This window comes from Rhinopithecus roxellana, chromosome 4 (assembly GCF_007565055.1).
Source record: "Rhinopithecus roxellana isolate Shanxi Qingling chromosome 4, ASM756505v1, whole genome shotgun sequence".
Taxonomy (NCBI): domain Eukaryota; kingdom Metazoa; phylum Chordata; class Mammalia; order Primates; family Cercopithecidae; genus Rhinopithecus; species Rhinopithecus roxellana.
The window spans coordinates 37,410,416-37,438,006 of record NC_044552.1 but is presented as its reverse complement, the minus strand read 5'-3'; the positions used below and the strand labels follow the sequence as shown (position 1 = coordinate 37,438,006).

Here is a 27,591-nt window from a genome sequence, read left to right as displayed (position 1 = left end):
TGGGGCCTTCCAAATAGGAGGGAACAGTGCCCTGGATCCCGGCGAAGGCCTGGACCTTAGGAACGGGGAAGGAGGGGAGAATGGGCAGAAGAAGCAGTAACCGTGTCCAACACCACCTCCACATGGCGTGCCTCCATTCTGCTCCCCGTCAGCCCTCCCCACTCAGCCCATCCTAGGCCTCAGCCCTGTCGCCTTCCTTCTGCTAGCTGGCTGACCCCACTCCCAAGGAAAGAGCGGCCTATCGCTCCCAGCTCCCTGCCCCGAACCACCCGTGTGCGCGGACCTCGCGGGCCAGCGTGGCCTTGGCCGGGCAGGGGGCGGGGCGAGCGGCGGTGACGCGGCCGTTGCCATGGGAACTCGCCGCCCGTTAGCTCTCTGGAGCTGGAGCCCGAGCTGCCGCCAGCCGCCCGCCTCAGGCTCTCTCTGCCAGCCGTGGGGCCAGGCCCGCGGTGTGGTCGGGGGAGCCGGGCGGCAGAGAAGGAAGGAGCAGGTACGGCCTCCCAGCCGGGACCGGTAAGCCGAAGCCCTTGAGCCGTTCGCTGCCGCCGCGACTGCGAGGAACAAGGACAAGCGCGGAGCAGCGCCTGTCCAGCCCCCGGAACGCGCACCCGGCCCAACGCCCAGACACGGACCGTGCGAGCCGCCCCCGCCCCAGTGCCGCCCCACCTCAGTCCGGCCCGCGCCCTGGACGCCTCCGCACCTCGGGCCGGCTCCGGCTCAGTCCCCGTAGCTCTTCTCCGCCCCCGCCGCAGCCTCCGCCGCAGCCGCAGCCTCCGCCACAGCCTCCGCCTCCGCCCCCGGCCCCACTCCGCCCGCGACCCCAGCCGGAGCCCCGACCCCGGCCCTATCCCCGGCCCTGCCCGCGGCCCCGCCAACCTCCGCTCCGGCCCCGTACCCGGAGGCCCTGCCGGCACGATGCTGCCCAGCTCCATCCAGATTTCGGGGGAGCCGCTGTCCGGCGCCGAGGTGCGGGACATCTGCCGCGGCCTGCGCGACAACGCCGTGCGCCTGCTCTCGCTGCGCGGCTGCCGCCTCTGCGACCGCGACTTCGGCCGCATCTGCCGGGCCCTGGCCGGGGCCACGTCCCTGGCGCAGCTCAACCTTAACCTGGGCGTCGTGTCCAGCCCTAGCCGCATCAAGCAGCTGGCTGAGGCTCTGAGGACCAACCGCTCCATCCAGTCCCTCTTGTGAGTGCGCCCCCTCGCAAGGGGGTCCCGGGCACTGCATCTCTCCATACACTCCCCTGGCATTTCATGTTCCTCCACACTCCTTCCAGTACCATTCTACCTTCACATGCCTTATGCACATACACCGTGCCTCGGCCCATGCCTTCACAGCACCCTCTAAGCACACGCTTGGGCTTTGCACGCGCGACCCTACCCGCGTTGGGATACCCACTACTTCCTGACATTGGATAGGGGCCGTGCCTCCCCATCTGATCATCTGCATTTACTTCACTGGGGCAGCTCCTCGGTTCCCGAGAGAGAATATCCCCCTGGGGACGAGAGCCCTGCCCACTGTAGTATTCAAGTCCACTACCCACCCACCCCTTCTCTGCTCCTCCCTGTGCAATGTCCTGGATCCCTGCCCCAGAAAACAAAACCGAATTCTCCCTCTACCTGTATTCCCTGAGAATCTAGAACTTTCCTTCTCCTTTTCCAGGCCTCTCTAGTGCTGTGACTGAGTGCCCTCCCCATATCTAGGGCTGACAGAAGTGAAAGTGCCCCTTCCCCATGTAGATAGGGTTCAGGACGGCAGTAACCCTGCTCTCTCACTCCCCTCCAGCCTGCATGGGAGCCCCCTGACAGATGCGGGGCTGGCCTTGCTGAACCCAGCCCTGGCCCTCCACCCTGCCCTCGTGGCTCTGGACCTGGGGGACTGCATGCTGGGTGATGAAGCCATCAACCTCATCTGTGGTCTCCTGCCCCCAGACGGGGCCAAATCTGGTGAGCAGGGCCCTGTTGAGGGCTTGGGCTAGTGTGGCAGTGATGAAAATCGAAATGCAGAGGGAAGGGGGTGTGGCCCCAGAACTCTGATGTTGTGGGTGAGAACGTCTTTCTACTCATCTAAGGAAGGGGCAGGACGGGGGCAGCATGGAGACTCAGGGATCCAGGCTGGGCAGGCAGAGGAAGCATGGGCCTACTTAATGGTTCTTGAACTCTATGGTGGGGGTGAGGTGGTGCTTAGCCACTAGGGACACCCTGGAAACACAGGGACGGTGGGGAAGGGCTCAGGGAGGGCTTAACCCTCCTTATTCTGGTTTCTTGCTATGATGCTACCCAGGCTTGAAGGAGCTAACGCTGAGTGCCAACCCTGGCATCACCCCTAAGGGCTGGAGCCGCCTTGCCATTGCTGTGGCCCACAGCTCCCAAGTCCGCGTCCTCAATCTGGATTACAACCCCCTGGGTGAGGCTCAAGAATACCCCCTTGGGCTCTCACTACCTCATGCCCTATCCAAGAGCCTGGGACCATCAGTTAACATGGTAATCCCTACACTGGGAGAGGAAAGAGAAAGGAGAGCCCCAAGGGTCAAGGAGATAGCTTTGTGGAGGACCAGGTGACCAACAAATAAATCAAAGCATCAGTTGCCACCCGTGGGCCTAACTTTCTTCATGCCTTCACTCACCAATCACAATGATCCCTTCCTGACCACCACCAATTGTCCATGTTTCCTGGCCAGGGGTTAGTATCTAAAGTTGTTAAGGCAATGGGGAAGCTATCTGTAAGGATTAGCAGGCATGTGTGTGAATGTGTGCACGTATGTTGTCTCCCCAGGTGACCATGTGGCAGGAATGCTGGCTGTAGCTGTGGCCTCCAGTCGTACCCTAGAGGTCCTAGACTTGGAGGGCACAGGGCTCACCAACCAGTCAGCTCAGGTGGGAAGTTGTCATGTTTGGGAACAGCCAGGGGATGGGGTGGAGGTTAGCTTATGTGTCTGATGACATACCTAAGGGGTGGCAGATTGGGGTCTGAGGACCTGCCTTAACTGTGTTCATCATTTTCCATATTCTTCCCCACCTCAGACCCTGCTGGACATGGTAGAAAATTACCCCACAGCTTTGCGGAGCCTGGTGTTGGCTGAGAACAGCATTAGCCCAGAGCTGCAGCAACAGATCTGTGACCTCCTCTCTGAGGGAGAGGAGGAGGAGGAAGTGGCAGGAGGGGCTGGCGACACCCAGGAATGGGAGAGAGGGCGGGAGCCTGCTGCCCACCAGAGGGGCAGCAGCTCCTGGATGTGCCCCAGTGGTAAGAACCCAGAGGGTTGATCAGAGCTAGGTCTGGAAGAGGCTTGGGAGAGTGGGTGTGGAGAACCTAGGCTCTCACCTATCTGTGGTCCCCAGTGGAGGAAGGAACGGTGGTCTGAACACCCCTCTGCCCTTCCACAGATCCCAGCTCTCAGATGGTGCTAATGACGTCAGGACTAGGGGACAGTCTGTTGGCTGAGACCGAGATGTGACTCTCCACTGGGCCTCTGCACACCATTTCACTTGTCTGTTGTTCAAGCCCCTTGCCCCAGATATCAGGCTCAGGCCCTGGGGCTTGGGAGGGAACTGGGGTCAGGGGCTGCATGGGGGCTCTGGCAGCTCCTGGCAGTGTGGTGGGAAGGAAGCTCTGGAAGCTGTGACTGAGCAACAGCCTTGGGGGGTACTTGAACCCAGGGCAATGCCTTTGAACTGGCTGCAACCCGCTGGCTCGGAAAAGATTTTATGAACTCCACAACCTGGCGTGTGGCTGTAGTCACTGGGGGCTGGCAGTAGGGGAGGAATTGGAACCACCAGTAAGCACCACTAGGGGGCAGGAGCATCACACAGCCCAAGCTCCAGGCTTCGTGAACTGGTCCAGAATCTCTCAAAATAGGCCTGGCCGAGGCCTAGGACCCGGGCTTCTGGGGCAACACCTTACACAAGCCCCATGAAGATCTGGTCCCTGCCTCTGAGGGAAGACTCAGGGACCCTGCTAAGGTTAAAGTGCCCCCCCTTCCGCTCCCTGATGCTCTGTGCCCAGGGAAACCCTAGGTAGAGTGGGGCAAGGGGGGTCACTAGTCAACTAGGATGAGACCAGGACTGGGAATACTCACGAACGGGGAGAAGAGTGGGAGAGGGAAGGTCATTAAGACAAGTTAGGCCATACCAGTAAAATAGTTTTATTTGATTTTAAAATAGTCATCAATGTGAAAATTTCCCAAAGCTTGGAGTAACAGTCTAGAGCCAAGGTTGGGAGTGGAGGCCAGGCCTCACCCAGAGCGCAGCTTGAGGCCCCTGAGCCCCACCCTCCTTTCCAGAGGGAGGGAAGAGACAGCTGAGGGGGCCCTGAGTCATTCCTCTCCCTGGTCCCCAAGGCCAGCTGTGCCGGGCCCCTGGAGGGCAACAGCTCATGCGGAGGATTGGGGGGGAAAGCAAACAGGTAGGAAACAGAAATGAAGTTAACAATTACACCACCACCCCCCCAAAAAAAACAAAATAACAAAACTTGTGACTATGAAAGGAGGATGGGAGATGAATACTGATAAACTCCTCAGCTCCCCAGAACAGCCCAATCTGGGCTGGGTTGGGCTGATTGGAGAAAAGGTCTTGAGACCCAACTGCATGTTATCTGTGGAGAATAAATATTCTAAGAAAAGGGGAAAACCATGAGGCAAGCTGCCGTGGTCAGTCAACGCAGCTGACAGGCCTGGCATGGCCCACCACCTGACCCCACCCACACAGGGAACAGCTGTGCAGGTATGGATTGGGAAGAGGTCAAGGGCTTGGACTGGGGACCCTGAGCTGCCAAGGTATGGGGCCTTCTTGCAGTCCCGGTGCAGCAATGGCAGGAAGGCCACCAGAGGCCCTAGTTGAGCAGGTTGCCCTGCTCCTGGGCCTGGGTCAGGCTGTCCTTGCGGTGCAGGTGGTGAACCCCCATCCTCTTGGGGCTGCGCTGGGGGCGACTGGAGCTGGGGAGTGGCCAGGCCCTGCCCTCGGTGTGGGAAGTGCCTGACCCCTCCTCTGTGCCACTGTTAATGGGCAGCAGGCTCTGGCGCTCTTCCTCAGGGCTGATGGGCAGGTTCAGCTCTTCTTCCTCCTCCCTGGGAAAGCCAGAGTCAGGTTCTATGGGTAGCAAAAGTTCACTCTCTTCAGGTCGGGGAGAAGGTGCCTGGACCACCTCATCTCTGTCAGCAGGGCTATGGGCAAAATGGCGCTGCAGCTCAGGGAGGGCGTCACGTCCAAAGGCTGTGCGCTGGGCCACAGCGGCAGGTGGCGGAGTACGGTCCACAAATGCCCGCTGCCAGCTGGCCAGCAGGTCCTCTTCAGAGCTGGCAGAGCTAGCTGGGGCACTGAGTGTTGGGGGCGCTGGGCTGGGCTGGTGGTGGGGTGAGGCCTGGGCTGAGGCAGGGGTACTGGGCACTGGGCTAGGGCGGGCCCACTCACTCCCCTCCTCCACCAAGCTCAGTGAAATGGCCTGGCGGGTAGCGTAAGTGCAGTTGGGCAGGGGGCTGTTGCGGGGGATCCGAACCTTATCCTCAGAGAACTCTATTACCCTGCGGCCAGGATACAGTGGGTGTGGTGGAGATGGGGTTGGGTAGGGGCTCAGCTTCTCAAAGGCTGGCAGGGGCAGCTCTTCCTCCGGGGAGCCCCTGGCAGTACCCAGAGAGTGGCACTCCCCATTGGGTTGCGGGGTGGGGCTGCCAGGGGCCGGCGGACTGGCTGGATCACCTGGGACACCCTCGCTCATGTCCACATGCACAAAGACATCCTCAGCCAAGGGGCGCCCGGCACTGCCTGACTGGGCTGAATTGAGCAGTAGAGACTCCGGCTTCTCTAACACTCGGGCAATGACCGAGGTAGGCACCACAGCCCCTGGGGCTAGGCTGGGAGCAGGAGCTGGGCTGGCAGCCTCTTGACCACTGTGCAGATGTTTCCGAACCATGTCCTGTAGCTCACAGGGCAGCTGAGGTAAAAGAGCAGGAAAGAGAGACATTAATGATCGCAGCTAAAAACAACTTGACCCATGGCAAAAGTAATGGCTCCCACATTTAAATACCTCTGTGTGCTCAGCACTCCACTATCTCCTGTTCTTAGAGCATGCCAGTGTGTATACCCTCACTTCACAGACACATAGGCCCAGAGAGGGGAAGACAACTTGAAGCTTTTGATTAACTTGGCCAGGATTTAAACCCAGATCTGCTGCTGAGGCCGGCATGTTCTCAAACTTCTATCTCCCAGCTTCTGCCCAAACCATACTTAAGTTTGGAGAATCTGTATAGACCAGTGGCTTTAGAAATACCTCTTCTGGGCCGGGCATGGTGGCTCACGCCTGTAATCCCAGCACTTTGGGAGGCCAAGGCGGGTGGATCATGAGGTCAGGAAGGAGATGGAGACCATCCTGGCTAACACAGTGAAACCCCGTCTCTACTAAAAATACAAAAAAATTAACCGGGCGTGGTGGCAGGTGCCTGTAATTCCAGCTACTTGGGAGGCTGAAACAGGAGAATTGCTTGAAGCCGGGAGGCGGAGCTTGCAGTGAGCCGAGATAGCGCCACTGCACTCCAGTCTGGGCAACAGAGCAAGACTTCGTCTCAAACAAAGAAAAAAAAGAAAAAAGAAAAAAGAAAGAAGAAATATCTCTACTTTTGCAGGCCACATCAACCTCGGGCCTGAAGCTCTGGGGTCTAGAGTTTACCCATTGGGGTAACATGATCAGATGGGCCTAATCCTCTCTCAGTACTCTTTGGGCAGATAGCTCTGACTACCCTCTCCTTCCTGCCTGGGATCCTCTCTCTCTGTCTCTGTTATAGAAACCAACAGGGCTGCCTCCCCAAAACTAGTGATGGGCCCTAGACAGTACATGCAACACCAACCAGTGGCAGAGTTGACTGGCTTGATAGGTGACATGGAGGCAGGAGGGCAAAGTGGAAAGGGGACTTAAAAACAGGAAGACAGACAGAGGTGTAGAAACTGGAGTTGGCCGGGCGCGGTGGCTCAAGCCTGTAATCCCAGCACTTTGGGAGGCCGAGGCGGGTGGATCACGAGGTCAGGAGATCGAGACCATCCTGGCTAACACGGTGAAACCCCCGTCTCTACTAAAAAATACAAAAAACTAGCCGGGCGACGTGGCGGGAGCCTGTAGTCCCAGCTACTCGGGAGGCTGAGACAGGAGAATGGCGTAAACCCGGGAGGCGGAGCTTGCAGTGAGATGAGATCCGGCCACTGCACTCCAGCCTGGGCGGCAGAGCGAGACTCCGTCTCAAAAAAAAAAAAAAAAAAAAAAAAAAAGAAAAAACTGGAGTTAAGAGTCCTACAGTGGCCAGAATGGTCTATGTGGGCAGGGAGGGGGTGAGTTCTACTCACATCAGCAAACTTGTGGTTTCGGAAGTGGGACTTGTTGCACTTGAGGAGCTGCACAGCCAGGTTGCAGTCCAGTCGGTACCGCTCCTACAGACACAAACCTGGTTCAGAGCCCAGCCCAGCCCTCTCCAAGGGAGCAGGACCAGGCCAGAACAAAGCTAGCCCCAGGTGAGGAAGGCCCGAGCAGTGAAGAGCACATACGTTGAGCTCTTCCAGCTTGTTAATGGTGTTCTTGGCATCCAGCAGCTTGTTGGTCAGCTCCACAATCTCCCAGTCCAGCGTCTTTCTATCCATCTCAGCCTTCTTGATCTGAGGCACAGACTTGAGGTTAACCCAGCCCACACCCTAGCTAGCCCTTCCTCTCCCTCCACCTCCTCCCATCCTGGAGACACAAGAGGCCACAGGTGCTAGGGCAGCCAAGGCGGACAGAGCAGAGACAAATGACGGACAGACAGAAGGAGACTGGGCATCTCTCCCGCTCCCTGGACTGGCTGTGGGGTGGGGGCTTTCTTAGCATGACCTCCTACCACCTGGGCCCAGGACACAGACAGTATAAGAGCTGTCCATCCCCTGAGGTTCCAGGGGCTCTGGACACCAGGCAAGGCAGCTGGCACCTCAAAGGCAGAAACTGCAAACCAGGGGGCTGAAGCCTCCTATGTGTGCAGCTGTTTCCAGCATCAGGCTAGGAGAGGGAAGAGGAAGCAGGGCTTGGTGGCAGCCAGGGCGCCTCGTTGAGCAGGGAGCAAGCTGCAGGCTCAAAAGTAGCCTTCTGATCTTCAGTTCAGGGACTGGATCTGCAGCCTCTCCTCCCCGCCCACAGCCTGGGCTTACTGCCACTGCAGCCAAGAAGCTTTGGGTGTTCAGTGGAGACATCAATCAGTACCTCTACCAGAGCCAAGGACAGAGCAGGCTAGGCTCCCCAGCTCTCTCCTGGGAGGGAGGCATTGACTGTTAAATGGGCCTCACACAGGGAAGAGAAAGGAGCGGGTATACTCAAGGGGTACAGGGTAATAGCCAGGGCCCGCAATTCCAGATCTCAGCTGAGAAGGCCAGGGCAAGGGAGAAGACACACAAACTCAGACGCAACTGCAAAAATCCAGCTGTGGCTAAGAGAGGCCTGAGAGGAGAGTGCAGCAGCGACGGTGGCAGCATGAGGGGGAGACGAGGAAAGAAGAGAAACAGTGTGAGCATTAAGACAGTCCTGACTTGCAGAGCACACTGCGGTACCCCCACCACTGCCCCATCCCACCATCTCCCCCGAGCCCGAGTGGCATTCCCCTGGCAAATCCTGGCCCCCTGCTATGCTGTGAGCACAGTGCCCGCCAAGTTGCCCTTTACCAGTGTGTGCAGCTTGTCCTCCAACTCCTGGTTGGTCCGCTGGGAAGCTGTGTAGCTGTTCTGCAGCCTGAAAAGGGATAATACAAGGCACATCCCTGGGTCAAGATCCCGTTCTTGTTCAGCCTCCCGGGATCTTGAACATGTCATTCTCCCTCAAGAACTTCAGTTTCCTAATCAGAATCAGATGATCTCTGAGGCATCTTCCAGCTAACCTCCGAAGAAGGGAGAGATGTGTGTGTGTGTGTGTGTGTGTGTGTGTGTCCCCTCATTCCCACACCTGCGGAACTTATCCTTAAATTTGTCCAGCTCCTCGCGGCTCTGGCCCAGCTCCAGCTCCAGGCAGTCCTGCCCGATTTCCAGCTCACGTTCCAGGGCCTCAGTGCGTCTGGTGGCGGAGGCCAGGCGCCGGCGAAGCTCTTCATTCTCCTGCTGCAAGAGCCTGGCAGGGTGTTGTGGGATCAAGGGCAGAGGGGTATGAGAGATAGAAGGGCATGCCCTGGAGCTCCAGAGTGGGCTCAGGAAGGAAGGGATGACACGAGGACTCAACCAGAGCTTGAGTCTAAGGCAGCATATTTCATAGGCCTGCTGGCCCTGGGAACACAGCCTGGGTTGGAGGTTCAGGGGAGGAAGAGGGGATGGTAGGGGACAATCCAGCCTCCCTTCACTATTGGAGAATGAAAAGACAGAATTGGGGTTAGGGATACGGCTCCCAGCCTGTCTCTGGTTACAGCCCATGTCAGTCGGCCACTAAGCCCCCAGCTCCAGTTTCCCCTCTGCACAGTCAGGCTTCTCCATTATTCATCTCTTGGAAATGCAGCCCAGCACTGCCCTCCTCTCCAGAGGCCTCATGTGGCTAAGAAAGGGCTGCAAGGGTGGCAGCTGGTACAGGAACGAGGAGCTGGGGAAGGGCTCCTTAGCAAGAACAGCAGGGCCCTCAGTGCCATTCACCTCCTGATTCTATGCTCTCTCGAAGCCCATGGAACAATAAAATCCCATTTGCCAGAAAAAAATATCCACAACATCAAAACTCCTCCCAGAGTCCCTAAAACAACCCATCCCAACCTTTACTTCCACCTAATCCACGGGAAAGTCCAACTGTACCAATAGCCTAGCCTGCCGCTAAGAGGGACAGAGTTGAGGCAGGGCAGTATCTCAGGCAGCATCTCAGGCAGCAGATACTCACTTCATCCTTTCTGCGTCAGTCAGGGGTTCCTAGGCAAAAAAGAGAGGCTTGAGGCTCAGCTCTGGACCACTGGCCCCTTAGTTGGCTCACCCTCCAAATAGCCAGGAAAAGGCTCAGGTGTGAAGCCCAGAGACTCTCATAGCAGAAGAGGGCTATAGGGCTCTCAACAGATGGAAGCAATTCAGTAATGCTGGGACAAGCCTCAATTACCCACTCCCATGCCAACCAGAAGATTCAAGAACCTCTTCCAACCTTCAACTTTAACCCTAAAGCCATTTTCAAATAAGTCCTGGCACCCAAGCTACCTCTCCCCAGGGGCAGACAGCCTCTCAGCTGTTCACTCGGCTCTTGGTGGGCCCTGTCTCCACACACGTATGGCAGAGACCTTCCAGAAAAGTCAGGCTGAACTATACACAAGAGTTCTGAGCTCTGACAAAGCCCTCAGCCTTGGGACAAAGACAAAGGCAGAATCAGGCCCTTGCAGAGGCTCAGGAGGAACAAGTGCATGGGAGAAGAGGGCTAATCCTGACTAAGGGGAAGAAGTGTCTTGTTTGGCTCTTAACCTCCTGCCCCATCTTCCCCAAACCCCTATGGTAACCTCCTGCCCCATCTTCCCCAAACCCCTATAGCAGTCATGGCTCAAAAGTCAAGTTCAGCCAACCACAAAGCAGAGCAGGCCCATGCTATTGCAAGAGGGAAACGTCAAGGGGCCTATTCTACATAGAGCTGACTGCTTCAGAAGTGCAGTCTCAGGCAGAAAATGGAGGTAGGTGGCCTCCTTTGTCCATTGACTCTGACAACAGGATTTGACCCTATTCTACCGCATACTGATTATACAGCGTTCACCTCACTGAGCCTTAGTTCCCTCATTTATAAAACTGAGGTAATGCTCGCTGGGTAGCACCTAGCATAATAGCTGGCATCTTAATTTAATGTTCCCTGAACTGAAATGAGCAAGTCATGGCTTTTCTACCTTGAATCTGACCAAAGCAGGTTACAGTATGCCTGATGCTCAGCATGTGCTGCGTCTCAAGTTCTTTAAATGTGCTCCACGCACTGCGACCAGGTGGAGACATGGCTGCAAGGGCAGTAAACCACTGTGGCCTTCATTTCTGCCTGTGAGTGAGGTTAATGGGGGAGGAGAGCCCATGTTTTGCAGCTGACTATAGGGCCCTGAAGAGCAGAGTCCAGACCTAACAGTTCCTGGCAAGGAGTACGTATTCAACAAATGTTAGCCAAACAAAGCAAAGCTGGAGGAAGGGCCGGACTTCCTGGGGACAATGAAGAGCAGCTGTGCTGGTGGGAAGTGGCTGTAGCACTGCCTCCTGATATGCCTCAAAGGGGACACAGATTGAATGGCTCTATTCCACTATGGAGGACCAGAGTCCCATCCACCAGCAGGTTAGGTACCCCTCAGTCTACTGGGCTGCCTCTTGCAGGGAGAATATCATATGGGATCATTTATGCTAAGATACAAAGACTCAGGGGTTCCCTGACATTTGGATGTATACTCACTGACAGTCCCCCTTGAGCCTACATTGCCCCCACCTGCACTGCTGCGGCTAGGAGACCTCAGGCCTGCAACAGCAAGGCCCACTCTCACCCCAACTCGGGACCAGAAGCTCAGGCAGGAGAAGTCAGCCAGACACCCAGCCTCACAGGCCTTGCCTCTGCCAGTCAGGCTGGGGTACCAGTCTTGCTGACCTCCTGCTCAAGCCGAGATCCAGGAATTTCCAATCGCAGCTCCCGATGCTCTGGTGGTGCCTTACGGTAGGGTTTCTTAGCAGGGGCGGGGGCGGCACTGGTCATTCTGGGAGGTGACAGCTCCTCCACCTGCTGAGGAGGAGGAGAAGGGAGGCTCAGAGATGTGGCCAGAAGGACTCTGGACTGAGAAAAAACAAAGATGGTGAAAGGAGACATATGCTGAGGCCACCACATAGGCTGATAGGCCTGGGCCATTACTGGAGTCACTAGAAGGGCACACCTTAGGTGTGTCAGTCCCCATAGTCAAAGGAGTGCCAGAGGGTGGGGCATGGGTCCAATGGGGAACAGATGGGTGGGAAAAGCAGGGCCTAGGGCCTGGACACCTAGGTTTTAAGAGTGGGGCAGGGAGCCTTCAAAGCAGCCCACCACCCTCCTTTCCACTCTCCTTTGAAGGCCTCAGAAGATAAAACTCTCTATGCATTAGTTTTCTCAACTCTAAATTAGTGGTAAAACAGCACCAATTTCTTTTTTTCTTTTCTTTTTTGAGACAGGGTCTTGCTCTGCTGCCCAGGCTGGAGTGCAGTGGCGCACTCTTGGCTCATAGCAGCCTCAACCTCCCGGGCTCAAGTAATCCTCCTGCCTCAGCCTTCTGTGTAACTTGGACCACAAGCATGTGCCACTGCACCTGGCTATTTCTTGTACACGGGGTTTCACTTTATTGCCCAGGCTCAAACTCCCAAGCTCAAGCAATCCTTCTGTCTTGGCCTTCCAAAGTGCTGGGATTATAGGTGTGAGCTACTGTGCCCAGCTAAGAATAGCACCAACTTCATAGGGCTGTTGTGAAGATGATGTAAAGCACTTAGGAAATGTTGAATAAATGTTAATTTAAAAAATAATAATAAACCAAAAAATGTGAGTTTGGGGATCCAATCCAGGATCCTTGGAGGGAATCTCAAAGCCTGAGAGAGCTCTCTGGCCTCGACCACTGATGGCCAAACCCCTGTGGCCTCCACCACTCTTTTCACCAGCCCCCACCGAGAGAGAACACTTGGCTGCCCCCTCACCTGCCCCTCCCCAGAAAAGAGCCAGGCTGAGGGCACAGGCCTCATCGGGGACATACCGTCTGTTTGTCGGCAGCTCTCTCCGTTCCGCCGTCCGAGAGTTAGCCCTTGGCTCTCCGCATCCCACGGCCCCTCCACTTCCTTTGGCCAACAGCTCCTGAAACCAGAGAAGGGAAGAAAGTGGAAACCAGGTGTCAGCCGCCTGTCTGTCAGTGCTACAGGCCTGCCTGCCTGGTCTGGGACCTGGAAGGCCCCCCAGGGAGAACCATGGCAGGAAGGCCATGAAACAGGGGGCCTGAGGGAAAAGCAGCTGGAGGCAGATGACTGGAAGCACTGGGTTCCTGCCTTTCTCCATGACAGTAATGTCACAGTCCCAGATGAGATACGTGTGTCTGTGTGTTTATGGTCTCAGCACATTGCCCAATTCTTGAATAGGTCCGGTTCCATCCTATCCCTACTCCACATCTGTCCTCCTCATCTCCCAGGCCTCTCAGAGTTTGGAAACAACTAAGAGATTTGGGGAACATGGGTTACAAATGAGAACACCAGGAAAAAAGCCTCACAAAGATCCAAGAAGATAGAGAAAATGATGGAAAGAGAGCACCTAGCATTTCCAGAAGGAGGCCCAAGGCTATTTGGTGTATAATGATGATGGTCACCGGCCTTTGCAATGAGGAGGCGCAGGGCTAGGAGAAGAAATCTGAAAAGGGAGCAACACAGAGCAGTAGCTCTCAACCAGGCAATTCTGCCCACCCTCCTTCCCCAGGGACGTCTGGCGCCCACCCTCCTTCCCCAGGGACGTCTAGCAAGTGTCAGGAGACATTTTTGATTGTTGAAACCTGAAGGGAAGGAGTGCTACTGGCATCTAGTGGGTAGAAGCTGGGGATGCTTTGGTCATCCCACAACCATAGGACAACTCCCACCACAAATAATTCCCAACAGAAAATACCCAGAGTGCCAAGGCTGAGAAATACGAAGAAAACTCCAGTATGGGGCGTTGGAGACACCTGGGCTCCAGGCTCAGCACTGACACCATGGGACCCTGTGTAATGCCCTTCCTCATTGGATAACCCAGTTCCTTATCTACACAGAGGTGGCCGGACTGAGTGTCCTATGAGAGCCCCTCCCACCTCCTGAGGTTCAAAGATGGGCCCATACCCCTCCCTGTCCCCCACCTGTAATTAGCTGGGTTGCAGCATGGGGGCAGCAGCCACCAGTGATCAGGCAGTAACCTCAGGTGGCCTTCTGGGCAGAAAAAACAATCTCCTCCCGCCCCCATCAACCTAAACAGAGCTGGAGGCTGAGGGAAGCCTTGCGGGCTTTAGCATGTGTTCCCACTGTCGGGACATGCCCTGGCCATGACTCCTGTCACATTCCAACAGGGCCTGGGGCAGGAAGAATGGTGAGGGGGTAGGGAGGGTGGGGAAGCAGGAGTGGTCTACCTCCTCTGTCTGGACAGCCTGGGCCCTGGCTTGAGGTTCTGCGGGGAGCTGGGGTGCGGCAGCACAGGCACGGGCCGCCAGCCTCCTCCCGACAGGAGGCAGAACGTGTCCCCACAGGGCACATGCAGCATGCTGTGTCGGCTGACTCCCTGCACAGGAATCTGGGTGGGCGGGCCTGAAAGGACGGCACATTCCCGGGGTGTAGGGAGCAAACAAGTCACCCCAACAGGCTCCTTGGGGCTGCCCCTCCAGAGAGGCCCAGGGTGGGTGCTCCTATGGCCTGAGGGAGAGGCCTAGAAAGTCCTAAACCCACCTGGGTATGTGGGTTCTGATACTCAGAGGGTAAATGTGTGAGGTGCATGAGCTGGAAAACAGGGTAGGGCCAGAGATGGAAGAGTGAGAGATGAGAGCAGTCAAGAGCTTCTACAAAATCAAGGTGCAGCTCAGAGAGTTGGTCTCTGCCTTTCCCCTTCTCTACAGAGGGTCCAGGTCCCAGCTCCCTTCCCCCACGTGCTCCCCAGTCATCTGAGGAAGCCCCTTCTCTCTGCAGGCCCCTTTGTGTGCCCCTCTTCTATTCCCAACCGCCTCTGTACTTCCTTGTCCCTATTCCTCGCAAGGCTCATGCTGTCCTCTTGGTACCGAGACACCTGCATGAACAGCAGGCAGGCAGGGAGGACATGAACATGCTCAGGTGTCCGGCAATCCTGTAGGGAGGGCTGCTTCACTCCATGCCCTGCAGCCCGGGCTCTAGTTGCCACACATCCTCTAGCTCCTCCTGCCTCACCCTGACCTCAAGCCCCACTCCCTGGCCCTACAGTACGTATTTATCCCCAGGGATTCCATGGCCAGAGGCGATCTGGCTTGCTAGGCGAGGAGTACCCTGAGAAGGTGGCTGGCTGTGGTATGGGCAGTAAATGCAGACACAGACTCTGGGGATGGGGGTGGTGGTGACAGGAGGTTATTCTCTCCACCACAGCCTACTCTTTCCACATATGTCAGAGTTACAGGGATGGGAAACCACTCCCAACTAAGGAAGCAGAAGGCAATGCCCACTGGGAAGACAATCCACCAGGGGGCTCATGGTGTTCCTCAACACCAGGCTGCGAGGGAGATGTGTACCAACCACTTACTGCCCTGTGTCCATAAACACAGGGTGTGCCCAACACCCAGGCCCTAGCTCCAACTTCTGAAATCTGCTAAGTGCCCCAGATCCAGCCCGTGAGGAGCCCACAGTTCCAGCAATGAACAGGAATACAATAGGCCTGGCAGCCTACAGTCCTTGACTGGAGGCAAGGAAGGTGTGCAGGGAAGGCTGGACAGACCCAAGGAGGACAGCAATGCAAGATGCAGTGGACAACAAAGAGAGAAGTATTGGGACACTCGGCCTGCAAGCTGGGAGAAGGTAAAGGGGTGAGGCAGATGGCATCAGAGTGGTCCCTCCAGGAAGACTCAGCTACCAGGTGCAGCCTCCCCTGGCCACACCTCCTTCACCCAAAGGTTTCCCAAGTTGCCTTGGACTGTTTCAGCCCAAGGAGGACTCCCAATCCCATGTGGGGAAGAAAAGGTCCCAAAGGAGAGCAGGTGGACAACTCAGAATGGGCCATGGCCCATGATAAGCGAGCGGCAGTCAACGACAGCCTCTGGGGCCTCCTGGCCTCTGGATGCTGAGCTGGCTCCAGGGCACCTCCCAGAAAATGGTCTTCTGGAGGAAGATCAGGAAATCAACAGGGCTGGCCGGACATGGTGGCTCACGCCCGTAAATCCCAGCACTTTAGGAGGCCAAGGCAGGCGGATCACTTGAGGTCATCAGGAGTTCAAGACCTGCCTGGCCAACATGGTGAAACCCTGTCTCTACAAAAATTGAACCCAGGAGGTGGAGATTGCAGTGAGCCCAGATCGCACCACTGCACTCCAGCCTGGGCAACAGAGACTCCGTCTCAAAAAAACAAAAAAAAAAAGGAAATTAACGAGGAAGAATCCCACTCCCACCCCCATGCCAAACTAAACCTAAGCCTTGAGGAACTAAGGGCAGATGACTCAGGATGTGGGACTACCAGGTAACGTACTGGGTCTGTTCTATAAGAACAGCTATGCCCTGGGAGAAAGGTTGAGGCCTAGGTTAAAACCTCTCGCTGACTCAGCATGGCCTGGGGTTCCTCGGGCTGAACCTGCAGGCAGTGTTGAGGGAGACACCCAGAGTAGCAGCAACCATTTCCCATCCCATGAAAGTGAAGTGAGAAGAAAAAGGGGCTCTCCTCAACCCTCCCTGCCCCTGCCTCATCCTACCCCATCCAACCCCAGCTTCTGCCATGCTCTGCATAACATTCATTCTTCGCTTACTCAAAAATCAATTCAAAGGATAGACTCTACTTCCTATCTGCTGGGGTGGAGAGAGGGGTGATAGCTTTCTAATTGCCATGTTGCAATTTGCCAGTCGGTGCAGGCCGCCTGTTGCCGCCTGCCCTGTATTAAATACCTTCTCCCTGATTACAGCCCATGGGGCACGATTAGCTGCCTTCAGAGAACAAAGTCTACTTTCATTAGAAATGGGACTCAGCACGCACAGCAGAGCTGCACTGTGAACCCTCTGAACAGCTGAGCAGAGTGTAGACAGAGATAGGTGTAAGGCATGATCTGCACCAGAAGCTGGCTGAGCAGTGTCCTTTAATAAAAGGACAAAAAATTTGCCAAGCATCACTCTTTAACCAGGAGATGGAACTTATACCTGCTCCCTTTTGGGGGTATGCATATTTGATCAGGGGCTTCCACTGTGGTGGAAGATTGCTGTTGCTAGAGACAGAGTGGTATGAGAGAGGAATCTCTTCAGAATCCTGCTGCTCCCCAATATACTATCTTACTGTTCCCAGCAAGCACCCACAGGAGCAACAGCAAAAAATTTCCAGCCCAAGAGCCAAAGATGCCATCCCACTTCCCTTCTACCATCCTTTCCGGGGTTATGCTTAAGGCTTAGGCAAAGTCAGAGATGCAGAAGAGGAAAGGAAGTTCAAGAATCCAGCCTTCTCCCAGCTGAGGCTGAGGCCTTCTCTTCAACACCAGCCCAGGAGAGGGAGACAGGAATCCAGAGTGGATATGGTTCTTTGGCTTTTCCAACTTCAGCCTTCCCCAACAAACATCTCCTCCAGCTCCCCACGTTCTGTACTACCTCACCCCACAACTCTCCTGATCCTGGAGCAGCTGCCCTGCCCCCAGAGAGCAACTACCTTCCTACTCTCCACATCACCAATACCTGCTTTAGGTAATTGTGGCCCCAAGAGTTTATCCGGGTTCAGATCATTTCTGAACCTACTGCGAAGCCTTTCTGCTCTCAGCTGTCAATGAATCAAGCAAGTGAGAGACCTTGAGGAGTCAATGAACACAGGCTTCTGAATCAGGGAGGGCCCACGCATTACCATGAAAATCATCCAAGCTCTTCTTCAAAATTCAACCAAGCAAAGTCAAACGGAAGTTAGTAATCACTACTGCTTTTAAAATGAAAGGAACACCCAGCTCTGTTTCAGAATACGCCAGCTGTGTTGTATGCCACCTTAATTCCCTTGGAATCCAGCAGGGTATAAATAAATAACAATAAATACAAGCCCTTCCTAAAGCCCCTCATCAACCACTAAAACACAAATGTCTGATCACACAGGGACTGGGGCCTCCCCCTCAGGAACTGTCCTGAGCTGTAAGTGCTGGATGTGGAGTCTCTGAACTCTGCAAGCCTGTGGGAAGCTGTGCCCCAGTGGGGGTCAGCTACACTCCCGCCACACAAGTCTGGCCACTTCTCAAGCCTCTGAAATCCAGTCTCTGCCCCCAACTGATGTCCAAGGAACACAAATGGCCACCCTGCAAGGGTCAGCCCTGGAACCAGGTGACCTGGCCTTGGTCCTGGGGATTGCTCATGAAGATCCCCACTCCCTCCACCATTAATACAGCCACTCTCCCTCTGGCTCCCCGTGAATAGCAGAGCAGTCCCCCAGAGCAGTGGGCTGACCCCACCAAAGCTGGGTTCGGCCTCTCCCACGTCGTCTCCGGGGTACCCCTCCTGCTTGCCACCAGCCCCCAGTTTCCGGCATGCAGCTGTTCCTGAGATACATGAGCAAAGCCTTCAGCAATCCTGGGCGCGTGGCAGGCAGGCAGCCAACAGCTCATGGGGTGGGGCCTGGGCAGAGGTTCTGCTCTGGGCTGAAGACAAGGCTAGAAGATGTCAGTCTGTGCCCAGACCAGCCCTGCTGCCCCTCCAACAGCCATGCCCGCCCCCACTCTGGGCAAGTACAACCTCACCCTCTCGGGACAAGTTGCCTGCAGCCCTGAACTGGCCCCTGGCCTACTCTAAACCAGATTGACAGGGTTTTGAAAGCCAAAAAGAGTGGGAATTATTCTGCCCCAAAGCAATCCTGAGGACTCAGAACAGTGCTGGTGACCTGTGAGAGCTCACCTGGCTCCCACCTGAGCAAACACTTCCAAGTCTATCGACTGGCCTCACATCCAGACAAACACTTCACAGAAACAGGGGCTAAAGAGCCAGGCAAACCAACCCCTCCCTGCCAAAAAGGAGGGCAAGAAGTCCCCAAGGTTATAGCCTGCATTTGACATTAGACCCCATGCCCTCTCCTAAGAAAGGCCAAAGTGAAGGACCGGCCCTCAACCAGGCCTCAACTCCAGGTCCTTTTGCTTGCCTGGTCAGAGCCAAGTCAAGAAAGCCTCCAGTTCGTCAACTCCCCATTTGGGGTCCCTAAACATCTCTGCATTACTGCTAGTCCCCATGAATAATATATAGTACTATAAATGTTTATTTGTACATAGCACACTCATATATAATAATACATTACGAGATCAATCCACATGCATATAAGCAGGTATTGTTTATTCCTTAATCAACTATCATACATTCACTATTATTAATCATACAATAAAATTCATTTCCACATGGATATTGATCAGTACTATAAATCCTTAATATTGCATAGTACATACATTCATATTTCAGATATTGTGCATTTTCATCAAGATATTTCTCACTGGGCCAGGCACAGTGGCTCATGCCTGTAATCTAACACTTTGGGAGGCCAAGGCGGGTGGATCACCTGAGGTCAGGAGCTCGAGACCAGCCTTACCAACATGGAGAACCTCGTCTCTACTAAAAATACAAAATGAGCCGGGCGTGGTGGTGCATTTCTATCATCCCAGCTACTCGGGAGGCTAAGGTAGGAGAATCGCTTGAACCCAGGAGGCGCAGGTTGCAGTAAGCTGAGATCGCGACATTGCACTCCAGCCTGGGCAACAAGAGCAGAACTCACTCTCAAAAAAAAAAAAGGATATTTCTTAACATGGATATCCCCTATCAACTTTGGTCTCTTAATGTATCAACCTCTGAGAAATCATCATCCTGCTCGGGAGTGCTACCCTCCTCGCTCTGGGCCCATAACACACCCTCTCCCATTTACAAGCTCCCACCCAATGCTGGTAGGCTCCTGTCTTCTCTCGCCCAGCCTAAGGGGAACAGAATCCACTTAGGCAGCCTTCAGGTCTCAAGCTCCCCAGTCCAGCCTCCCCAGAACCGCACCACCTCCGGAAGCCAGAGCCACAGTGTATCTAGAGTGACCTGTGTGGAACACCAGGAAACAACAGGCAATCAACTTTCTCATGATCTCCAGACCCGCCTCTCCTTCCCAAGCCTGGAGGGAGAAGGGATTGCGTGGGAGCTTCTCCACACCAGGCTGCACTCACCCATCTCCCAATCTGAGGCCAGGACCTTTTCTGAGCCCAGTGTGGAGTCCGAAGCCAGGTCCTGCCCCCACTCTACTGAGGCGCCCTTCCCAGCTTTTCATGGCTAAAGTCCACCTGAAGCTCCAGACGTGAAAAGAGGTGGGGGGACCAAACTCCACCTCCCAGAGCAACGGTCACCAATGGGAGTGACGTCTCACATGGGTCCCCGGTTCAGGGCCCCAGCATTCAGTTTAAGTAGCTTCACTCTTCTGCCCAGGGAACTCCCTGGAACCAGGCCAAGGTTTTCCTCTACCTCCCCAATCCTAAAGAGAATCTTGCAGCTGATGCTAACTTCTTATCCTAGGGTGAGAGTAACAGGGACACTATCCAACCTTCCCTTCTTGATAAAGGGAGGAAATGATCTGGTCTAGGAAAAAAATCCCTTCCCACTCTAGTTCATCTGTCTCTGAGGCGTGAGAAGCAGCAGCAGCAGCATGGTAACTGAGGGATCTTCTCAAACTCTGGTGCTAAAAGCACAGATTCAACAGAAACTCCAACCGATTCTGTTTAAATGGAGAAGTGAAGAGGAGCATGCTGCTGACTTGGGGGAGGGTGATGGTGTTGGGGGGTCAGTGGAGCCCAGCAGCAGGCTGGTGATGAGCAGATGGCCGTGAAGGGGGCACAGCCCCACCCATTGCAGAGGGAGACTGGGAAAATAGAGGGACCCGGTAGTAAGAACAAGAGAGCAGAGGAGATGGTGTGATAGAAGCTAAGGACGGAGGCAGCCAGGCTGCAGGGGAGGGATGGAGGACAGAGGCCCTGCTGGTGGCACCCCAGGGCAGGTTAGCTGGCCGAGGTCAGACTCACAGGGTTAGTGTCTTCTCCCCAACCAGCCAGCTCTCCTGGTTAGTGCAGTTAGCGACAGACTCATGGCAGACGCCCTCCAGGCACTCCATATAAACAGACAGCTTGGTTTGTGAGCAGCCCAACTCCGGAGCTGCAGAGAGAAAGCAGAGGAATGGCAAGCTGCAGGATGCCCAAGGGGACACACTGCACACTGCACTCTCCTGTCGGGAAGCACCGCAGACTTACCACCAGACCCTCAGGGGCTTTCTCCCATCCGCAAACCATGACAGGTGGAAGCCAAGCCCTCCCCCTGCCAACCAGGGAGGCCAGCTTGCTGACCTCAGGCAACAAGCCTCCCTGGTTGGTCAACAGAAAGAGAGGACGGCTGCTGGAGAAGGGGCTCAGCTCTTCTATCTCGCCTATTCCCCAAACACTGCTGCCAGGCTGCACCAGGACTCTGAAAGCTAGGCTATAAGAACAAAGCCACCCACAGCTGCAGCTGCCACCCATCCCGCACCAGTGCCAGCAGGGTCCATCCCACCACCTCCCACAGGCTCTGAGGGGCTGGGAGAGAAGCAGCCCAAGAATTAGAGGCTATGACAAGGGCTGTGTCGGAAAGCACAGTACAATGGGGCAGTGTGTGCCTGGCCTACAGCTGGGCCAGTCAACAGTGCAGGCTGCATACTGCCACCTGGCCAGGGGTGGCACTTCCCAGGGAGCCAGCCCCAGAGGAGCAGCATGGACTATTCTCCCCTCTCAGAACGAGCAACACGAGCAACATGCAAGCAGCTCTCCCATCAACAGCAGAAACAACTCTTCCATGAAGCCTCCAGACCACCCTGGGGGAAGTGACACCTCCAGCTCACAGACTGCAAGGCAAATGAGGCAAAAGCAGTGACATTCCAGAGACCCCACAAGATGTGTCCCCTGGGGCGGGAGGACAGGACTACAACACATATATCCACACCCACTGATGCTTAGCAGAGGGCAAGATATTGGCAGGGAAAAGACAGGAGAGGGGTCCTCTCTCCTGTTCTAGGATGCCCTGCAGGCTCTCTGATGACTAGGGTCAAAAAGGGAAGAGTCACCACCCTGGCCACACAGGTGGACCCAGCCTAGGATCAAGATTCATGCAGACAGGAAACATTTCCAATAGTTGCCTACACACTGGGCTCCCCATGTTGCTCTGACTACAGCCTAAGAGCTCAAAAAGGCCAAGGCCTGACTATGAAGATGAGACAACTGTCTAGAAAAAAAAGACAGCAACTCTTCCAACAGGCCCTGACCCTGCCCTAGACTGAGCACAGCCACTGACAGGTGACCTTCAGAATCCTCACCCACAGGAAAACAAAAACACCAACTGGGTCTGGTGTGCTTTTAAAAGAGTGGCAAGTGACATGGCTAATTCAAGGTTTCAGAAATCAGGGACTCTCGGCCGGGCGCGGTGGCTCAAGCCTGTAATCCCAGCACTTTGGGAGGCCGAGACGGGCGGATCACGAGGTCAGGAGATCGAGTCCATCCTGGCTAACACGGTGAAACCCCGTCTCTACTAAAAATACAAAAACTAGCCGGGCGAGGTGGCGGGCGCCTGTAGTCCCAGCTGCTCGGGAGGCTGAGGCAGGAGAATGGCGTAAACCCGGGAGGTGGAGCTTGCAGTGAGCTGAGATCCGGCCACTGCACTCCAGTCCGGGCGACAGAGCGAGACTCCGCCTCAAAAAAAAAAAAAAAAAAAAAAGAAATCAGGGACTCTCACTGCACTAAAATGGGATTTGAGAAATCAGATGATTTTTCTTTTCCCAAGCAAAAATGAAATGAGTGAAGGGGAGAGACACACGTGAGATGGGAGTGCCGATGCTCACATCGCTGTTATATCCATCCTGATTCCCACTCAAGGACACTCCTGCCAATTTCATCTCAGAATAAAAAAATGTCCCTCAGAGACAGCCACGGTGCCTGCTGTGGCGAGACCCTCTAGTAAAGCTTCTCCATTCCTCCCAGGGAACCAGCCCCAGAGGAACCCACTCAGCTGCAAAGGAGGCTGTAACCAGGATCCTCAGTGGCTCCAACAGGGACTATTCCACTCCTGGGTCACGTGTTGAAGAGTATGCATTAGTATTAAGTTTTGGTGAGGAATATCTAGACGTATAAAACAACTATTAGAGGCCAAGCACAGTGGCTCATGCCTGCAATCCTAGCACTTTGGGAAGCCAAGGCAGGCAGATCACCTGAGGTCAGGAGTTCAGCACCAGCCTGGCCAACATGGTGAAACCCCGTCTCTACTAAAAATACAAAAAATTAGCTGGGCGTGGTGGCAGGCACCTGTAATCCCAGCTACTCGGGAGGCTGAGGCAGGAGAATCGCTTGAACCCAGGAGGTGGAGGTTGCAGTGAGCCAAGATCGCACCATTGCACTCCAGCCTGGGCGACAACAGCAAAACTCCGTCTCAAAAAAAAAAAAAAACGATTAGAAGGGTACAAGATAAATGGCAAACAGTGGTTCCCTATCTTTGGGGAAACAAGTTAGGCAGGAACAATGGGAGAAGAAAGGGAGGATTTTCTTACTTTTTATTTTGTATATTTTTCTGTATGGTTAGTATTTTATACAAGGGATATGTTTATGGCAAAACCAACAGTTCCTAGGCAAACAGACAAAAACCCTGCATCTACACTGTGCTTTACCATTCCAGAAGCTCTTTCCATTCCACGATACTTCCTTTGATGCTTATGGTCCAGTGAGGCACAAAGAATAGGGAACTCTCCCATTGTGAGGGTCAGAAAGGACAAGTGATTTGCCCAAGACCACAAGTAGAAGTGGGACAGAACCCAGTTCCCGTCTCCAATGCCAGCACAAAGCCTGGAAAGCTCTCTTTTCCAGGCAGCCACAGGAAAACCAGGACAATTCTGCCCTAATATCAAGACCCTCAAAGACTTCTGAGATTCAATTCCCTACTTGGGCTACCTGTGAAGGTATAAAGAGGCCACCCACCGCTTGGTACCCAAAATGATAAGCAGAGTTTTCTCCTATTGGTTAGCTGAGTAGAAGTCCAGGGTTTTGGGGTGTAGGATGGCTTCTCGGTAGGCAGATCCTCCTCTCAAGGGATGGGTGCTGAGTTCCCCACCACAGCACAGAAGCTTCTCACAAAGAGGGGCCATGTCCTTTATAAATTCTAAATGTCACCTAGCACGCAGTTAGCACAACATAGTAACTAACAAAGAAGAGGTCCCACCCTTCTACTCAAGGCCAGTCAAGGAGACTTAGTCCCCTTGAAGCCTAAGATATCCAACACGATCCAGTCTGCCTGGCTCACTAATTCCCCTCTCTGCTTAACGTAAAATGCAGTTTATCACTCCCCACCAAGTTACCATCTGCAAAGATATGCCACAATACAAGGCACATTCTCACACCCAGGGACAAGGGAGAGAACTCTCTTGTTCTCCCTTCTCTCTACAGGCGTGGTGGCAGGCGCCTATAGTCCCAGCTACTCGGGAGGCTGGGACAGGAGAACTGCTTGAACCCAGGAGGCGGGGGTTGCAGTGAGCCGAGATCACGCCACTGTACTCCCAACTGGGCAACAGAGCAAGACTCCGTCTCAAAAAAAAAAAAAGGCTACTGGAAAGCTACTAGTGTGTACTTCACCTCCTCCTTTAACCCATTCCTGATTGCTTAGGGATGTGTTATTAGAACATAAATAGGATGGCCGGGCATGGTGGTTCACGCCTGTAATCCTTGCACTTTGGGAGGCCGAGGCACGCAGATCACCTGAGGTCAGGAGTTCGAGACAAGCCAGACCAAAATGGCGAAACCCTGTCTCTACTAAAAATACAAAAGTTGGCCGGGCGCGGTGGCTCAAGCCTGTAATCCCAGCACTTTGGGAGGCCGAGACGGGCGGATCACAAGGTCAGGAGATCGAGACCATCCTGGCGAACACAGTGAAACCCCGTCTCTACTAAAAATACAAAAAATTAGCCGGGCGAGGTGGCGGGCGCCTGTAGTCCCAGCTACTTGGGAGGCTGAGGCAGGAGAATGGCGTGAACCCAGGAGGCGGAGCTTGCAGTGAGCGGAGATCGCGCCACTGCACTCCAGCCTAGGCGACAGAGCAAGACTCCGCCTCAAAAAAAAAAAAAAAAGAAAAGAAAAAAAAGAAAAAAAAATACAAAAGTTAGCTGGGCGTGGTGGCGCACGCCTGTAGTCCCAGCTACTCGGGAGGCTGAGCGTTGCTTGAACCCAGGAGGTGGAGGTTGCAGCGAGCCAAGATCACGCCACTGCAATCCACCCTGGGTGACACAGCAAGACTATGTCTCAAAAATAAATAAATAAATAAAAGGCGAAAAAGGAGACAGCGGAAGCCAAGCACCTGGAAGATGATTTAACCACATGACTGCAATCCTGGAAAATAATTAGTAATGCTATTGCTAACACTATCACCTTTTGTTTATGCAGGACCTTCCTTCCTAAGGGTGCAAAAGGTTTTGCCAGATAGATTCCATCTTCTTTAATCCCACCGAGGAAGGACTGCGTTGGGTCACACAGAAACCAACACTGCTCAGCACTTACTCTATAGTGCCTAAATGCTCGGCCTTCAGTAAAAAAGCTCGCCCCTAAGAAGCTTCAGAGACAGAAGATCTTACTCCTAGTGGGGGACAGACAGGTTAACAGTCACTTCCAGTACAGCATAGTTGAGTGGTTTGAGAGCACAGAAAGGCCCCTTGCTGGGACAAGGGTTGAAGGATCAGACAAGGCTGCCATCCAGAGAACTCAGACATATCTTCCCTATCTGATTGTAAACTCGCACTGGAGTATCACCTGGCATTATACACTTAAGAGATCGAAACTTCTGGAAAGAAATTAATTTGGTGTTTGTTAGGAATTGGGGCCCTAAGGACTACCCCCATCAACTACACTAGAAACAAAAAAGCAAAGAAAGGATCACGATGCAGCTATCAGCCCCATTTGGGGGAAGCATCCAAGTTAAGCCTGTTCTGTGGCATAAGAAGACCATCAAAGCCCTAAGAAAAGTGGGGCCAAGAAGTCTGGCTTCCTCAATGCCTGGATGTGTTCCATCAGTTTCACCCATTTTTCTGTCCATAAAATACTGGGAAACATGGATACTGAAACTCTCCACCCAGTCATCCACTGTGAGCAGCTTTCTGTCTATCCCCAGTCTTAATTACATTATGAATCCACCACCACCAACCTCGCCAGGACTGGAGAAGGCCAGCATATCACGATCATCAAAGGAGTCATCACAAAATAAGAGATAGGGAGGCCGGGCATGGTGGCTCACACCTGTAATCCCAGCACTTTGGGAGGCCCAGGCGGGTGGATCACCTGAGGTCAGGAATTCAAGACCAGCCTGGCCAACAAGGTAAAACCCCATCTTCACTAAAAATACAAAAAAATTAGTCAAGCACAGTGGCAGGTACCTGTAATCCCCGCTACTCAGGAGGCCGAGGCAGGAGAACTGCTTGAGCCCAGGAAGTGAAAGATGCAGTGAGCTGAGATCACGCTACTGCACTCTAGCCTGGATGACAGAGCAAGACTCTGTCTCGGGGGAAAAAAAGAAAAAAACAAGAGATGGGGAGAAATACCAACAATCTTTGCACAGACTGCTCATTGATGATGTTCCTAATCTCATCTTTTTTACTGCTTCATCACAAGAAAGGAGATTCAGTTTTACTCCCACCTCAAAATGCTCCTGGCTACCAGGCAGAAATCAAAAGGTTTATTTTAGATTTAATAGAACAAAACCTTTTCCTATTTGCAGAGCGCCAAAATGGGAAATTTATTCATTCAACAAATATTTACCAAGTGTCCTTTATTTATTTATTTATTTATTTATTGAGATGAAGTCTCGCTCTTGTGCCCCAGGTTGCAGTGCAATGGCGCAATCTCAGCTCACTGCAACCTCCACCTCCTGGGTTCAAGCGATTCTCCTGCCTCAGCCTCCCGAGTAACTGGGATTACAGGTGCCTACCACCACGCCCAGCTAATTTTTGTATTTTTAGTAGAGACAGGGTTTCACCATGTTGGCCATGCTGGTCTCGAACTCCTGACCTCAGGTGATCCACCTGCCTCAGCCTCCCAAAGTGCTGGGATTGACAGGCGTGAGCCACCGTGCCCAGCCCCAAGTGTCCTTTATATGCCAGGCACCATGCTATAAGCTATGAACTCATTATGAACTATGAGTTCATAACTTGCTATGAACTGCAAGAAAGATATCACCCTTATTTTATTTTATTTTGTTTTGTTTCTAATTTTTTTACAGATTGGGTCTGGCTCTGTCACCCATTCTGGAGTGCAGTGGTACAATCATAGCTCACTGCAGCCTCAAACTCCTGGGTTCAAGTGATCCTCCCACCTCAGCCTCCTCCTGAGGGTTAGGACCACAGGCACAAGCCACCATACCCAGCTAAGTTTTGTATGTTTTTTGTAGAGACAGAATCTCATTATGTTGCACAGTTAGTCTGGCTTCAAACTCTTGGCCTCAAGTGATCCTCCTGCCTCAGCCTTCCAAAGTGCTGGGATTTCAGGAGTGAGCTACTATACCCAGCCAACCTCATTTTAGAGACCAAGATGAGACCAAGAATCCTACTGGTTAAGGAACTTGCCTAAAGTTGCACAGGTGGTGAGTGGCAGAATTAGGATTTAAACCAGGTCGGCCTAGCTCCACAATCAGATTCTTTCACACTATTCATTACCATTCCCACAAACTCCTTTCCACCACATGCTCTGCAAAGTCCCCTGTCTACAGGAGATCAGCCCAGTGAAAGAAACAGACAAGTAAACAGAGCCCTCACCAAACAACATGGTAAGTGCCAAAACAGAGGTTCAAAGAAAATGCTGCAGGGGGCCAAGAGGAGGAAAGAAAAGCAGGGGAGGCTTCTCACTGGAGGTGACAAAGGAGCTGGGTCTTAGGGGATGGGCAGTTTCAGAGGCAGAGGTGAGCATTACGGACTGAGTGAAGTACACAGGCAAAGAAGATG

General features: G+C 53.9%; 2 protein-coding genes across 5 annotated transcripts in view; one reads left to right on the top strand and one right to left on the bottom strand.

Moving 5' to 3' along the window:
- Window positions 1-337: 337 nt before the first annotated feature.
- Window positions 338-3,720, top strand: LRRC73 (leucine rich repeat containing 73). Of its 2 annotated transcripts, none has more exons than XM_010369732.2 (6): window positions 338-1,187; window positions 1,786-1,946; window positions 2,284-2,406; window positions 2,776-2,876; window positions 3,024-3,246; window positions 3,387-3,720. In XM_010369732.2, exons 1-6 carry the CDS (start codon window positions 916-918, stop codon window positions 3,455-3,457), a joined length of 951 nt encoding a protein of 316 aa, XP_010368034.1. In that variant the 5' UTR covers window positions 338-915; the 3' UTR covers window positions 3,458-3,720. The 2 variants fall into 2 exon arrangements, with proteins under 2 accessions (XP_010368034.1, XP_030784165.1); XM_030928305.1 differs by having other exon boundaries at window positions 380-513; window positions 3,387-3,717.
- Window positions 3,721-4,126: 406 nt separating this feature from the next.
- TJAP1 (tight junction associated protein 1) overlaps window positions 4,127-27,591 on the bottom strand; it is a 29,586-nt gene continuing 6,121 nt past the window's right edge. The window contains exons 3-10 of one of the 3 annotated variants that reach the window (XM_030928302.1): window positions 12,671-12,768; window positions 11,551-11,682; window positions 9,847-9,875; window positions 8,941-9,102; window positions 8,664-8,730; window positions 7,527-7,634; window positions 7,329-7,412; window positions 4,127-5,928 (exon numbers count right to left, since the gene is read on the bottom strand). In XM_030928302.1, the coding sequence (XP_030784162.1) occupies window positions 4,831-5,928; window positions 7,329-7,412; window positions 7,527-7,634; window positions 8,664-8,730; window positions 8,941-9,102; window positions 9,847-9,875; window positions 11,551-11,655 (1,653 nt within the window). In that variant the 5' untranslated portion in view covers window positions 11,656-11,682; window positions 12,671-12,768 and the 3' untranslated portion in view covers window positions 4,127-4,830. Of the gene's footprint in view, window positions 5,929-7,328; window positions 7,413-7,526; window positions 7,635-8,663; window positions 8,731-8,940; window positions 9,876-11,550; window positions 11,683-12,670; window positions 12,769-27,591 lie in introns of all 3 variants that reach the window. The other 2 variants (XM_030928303.1, XM_030928301.1) reach the window with 2 other exon arrangements.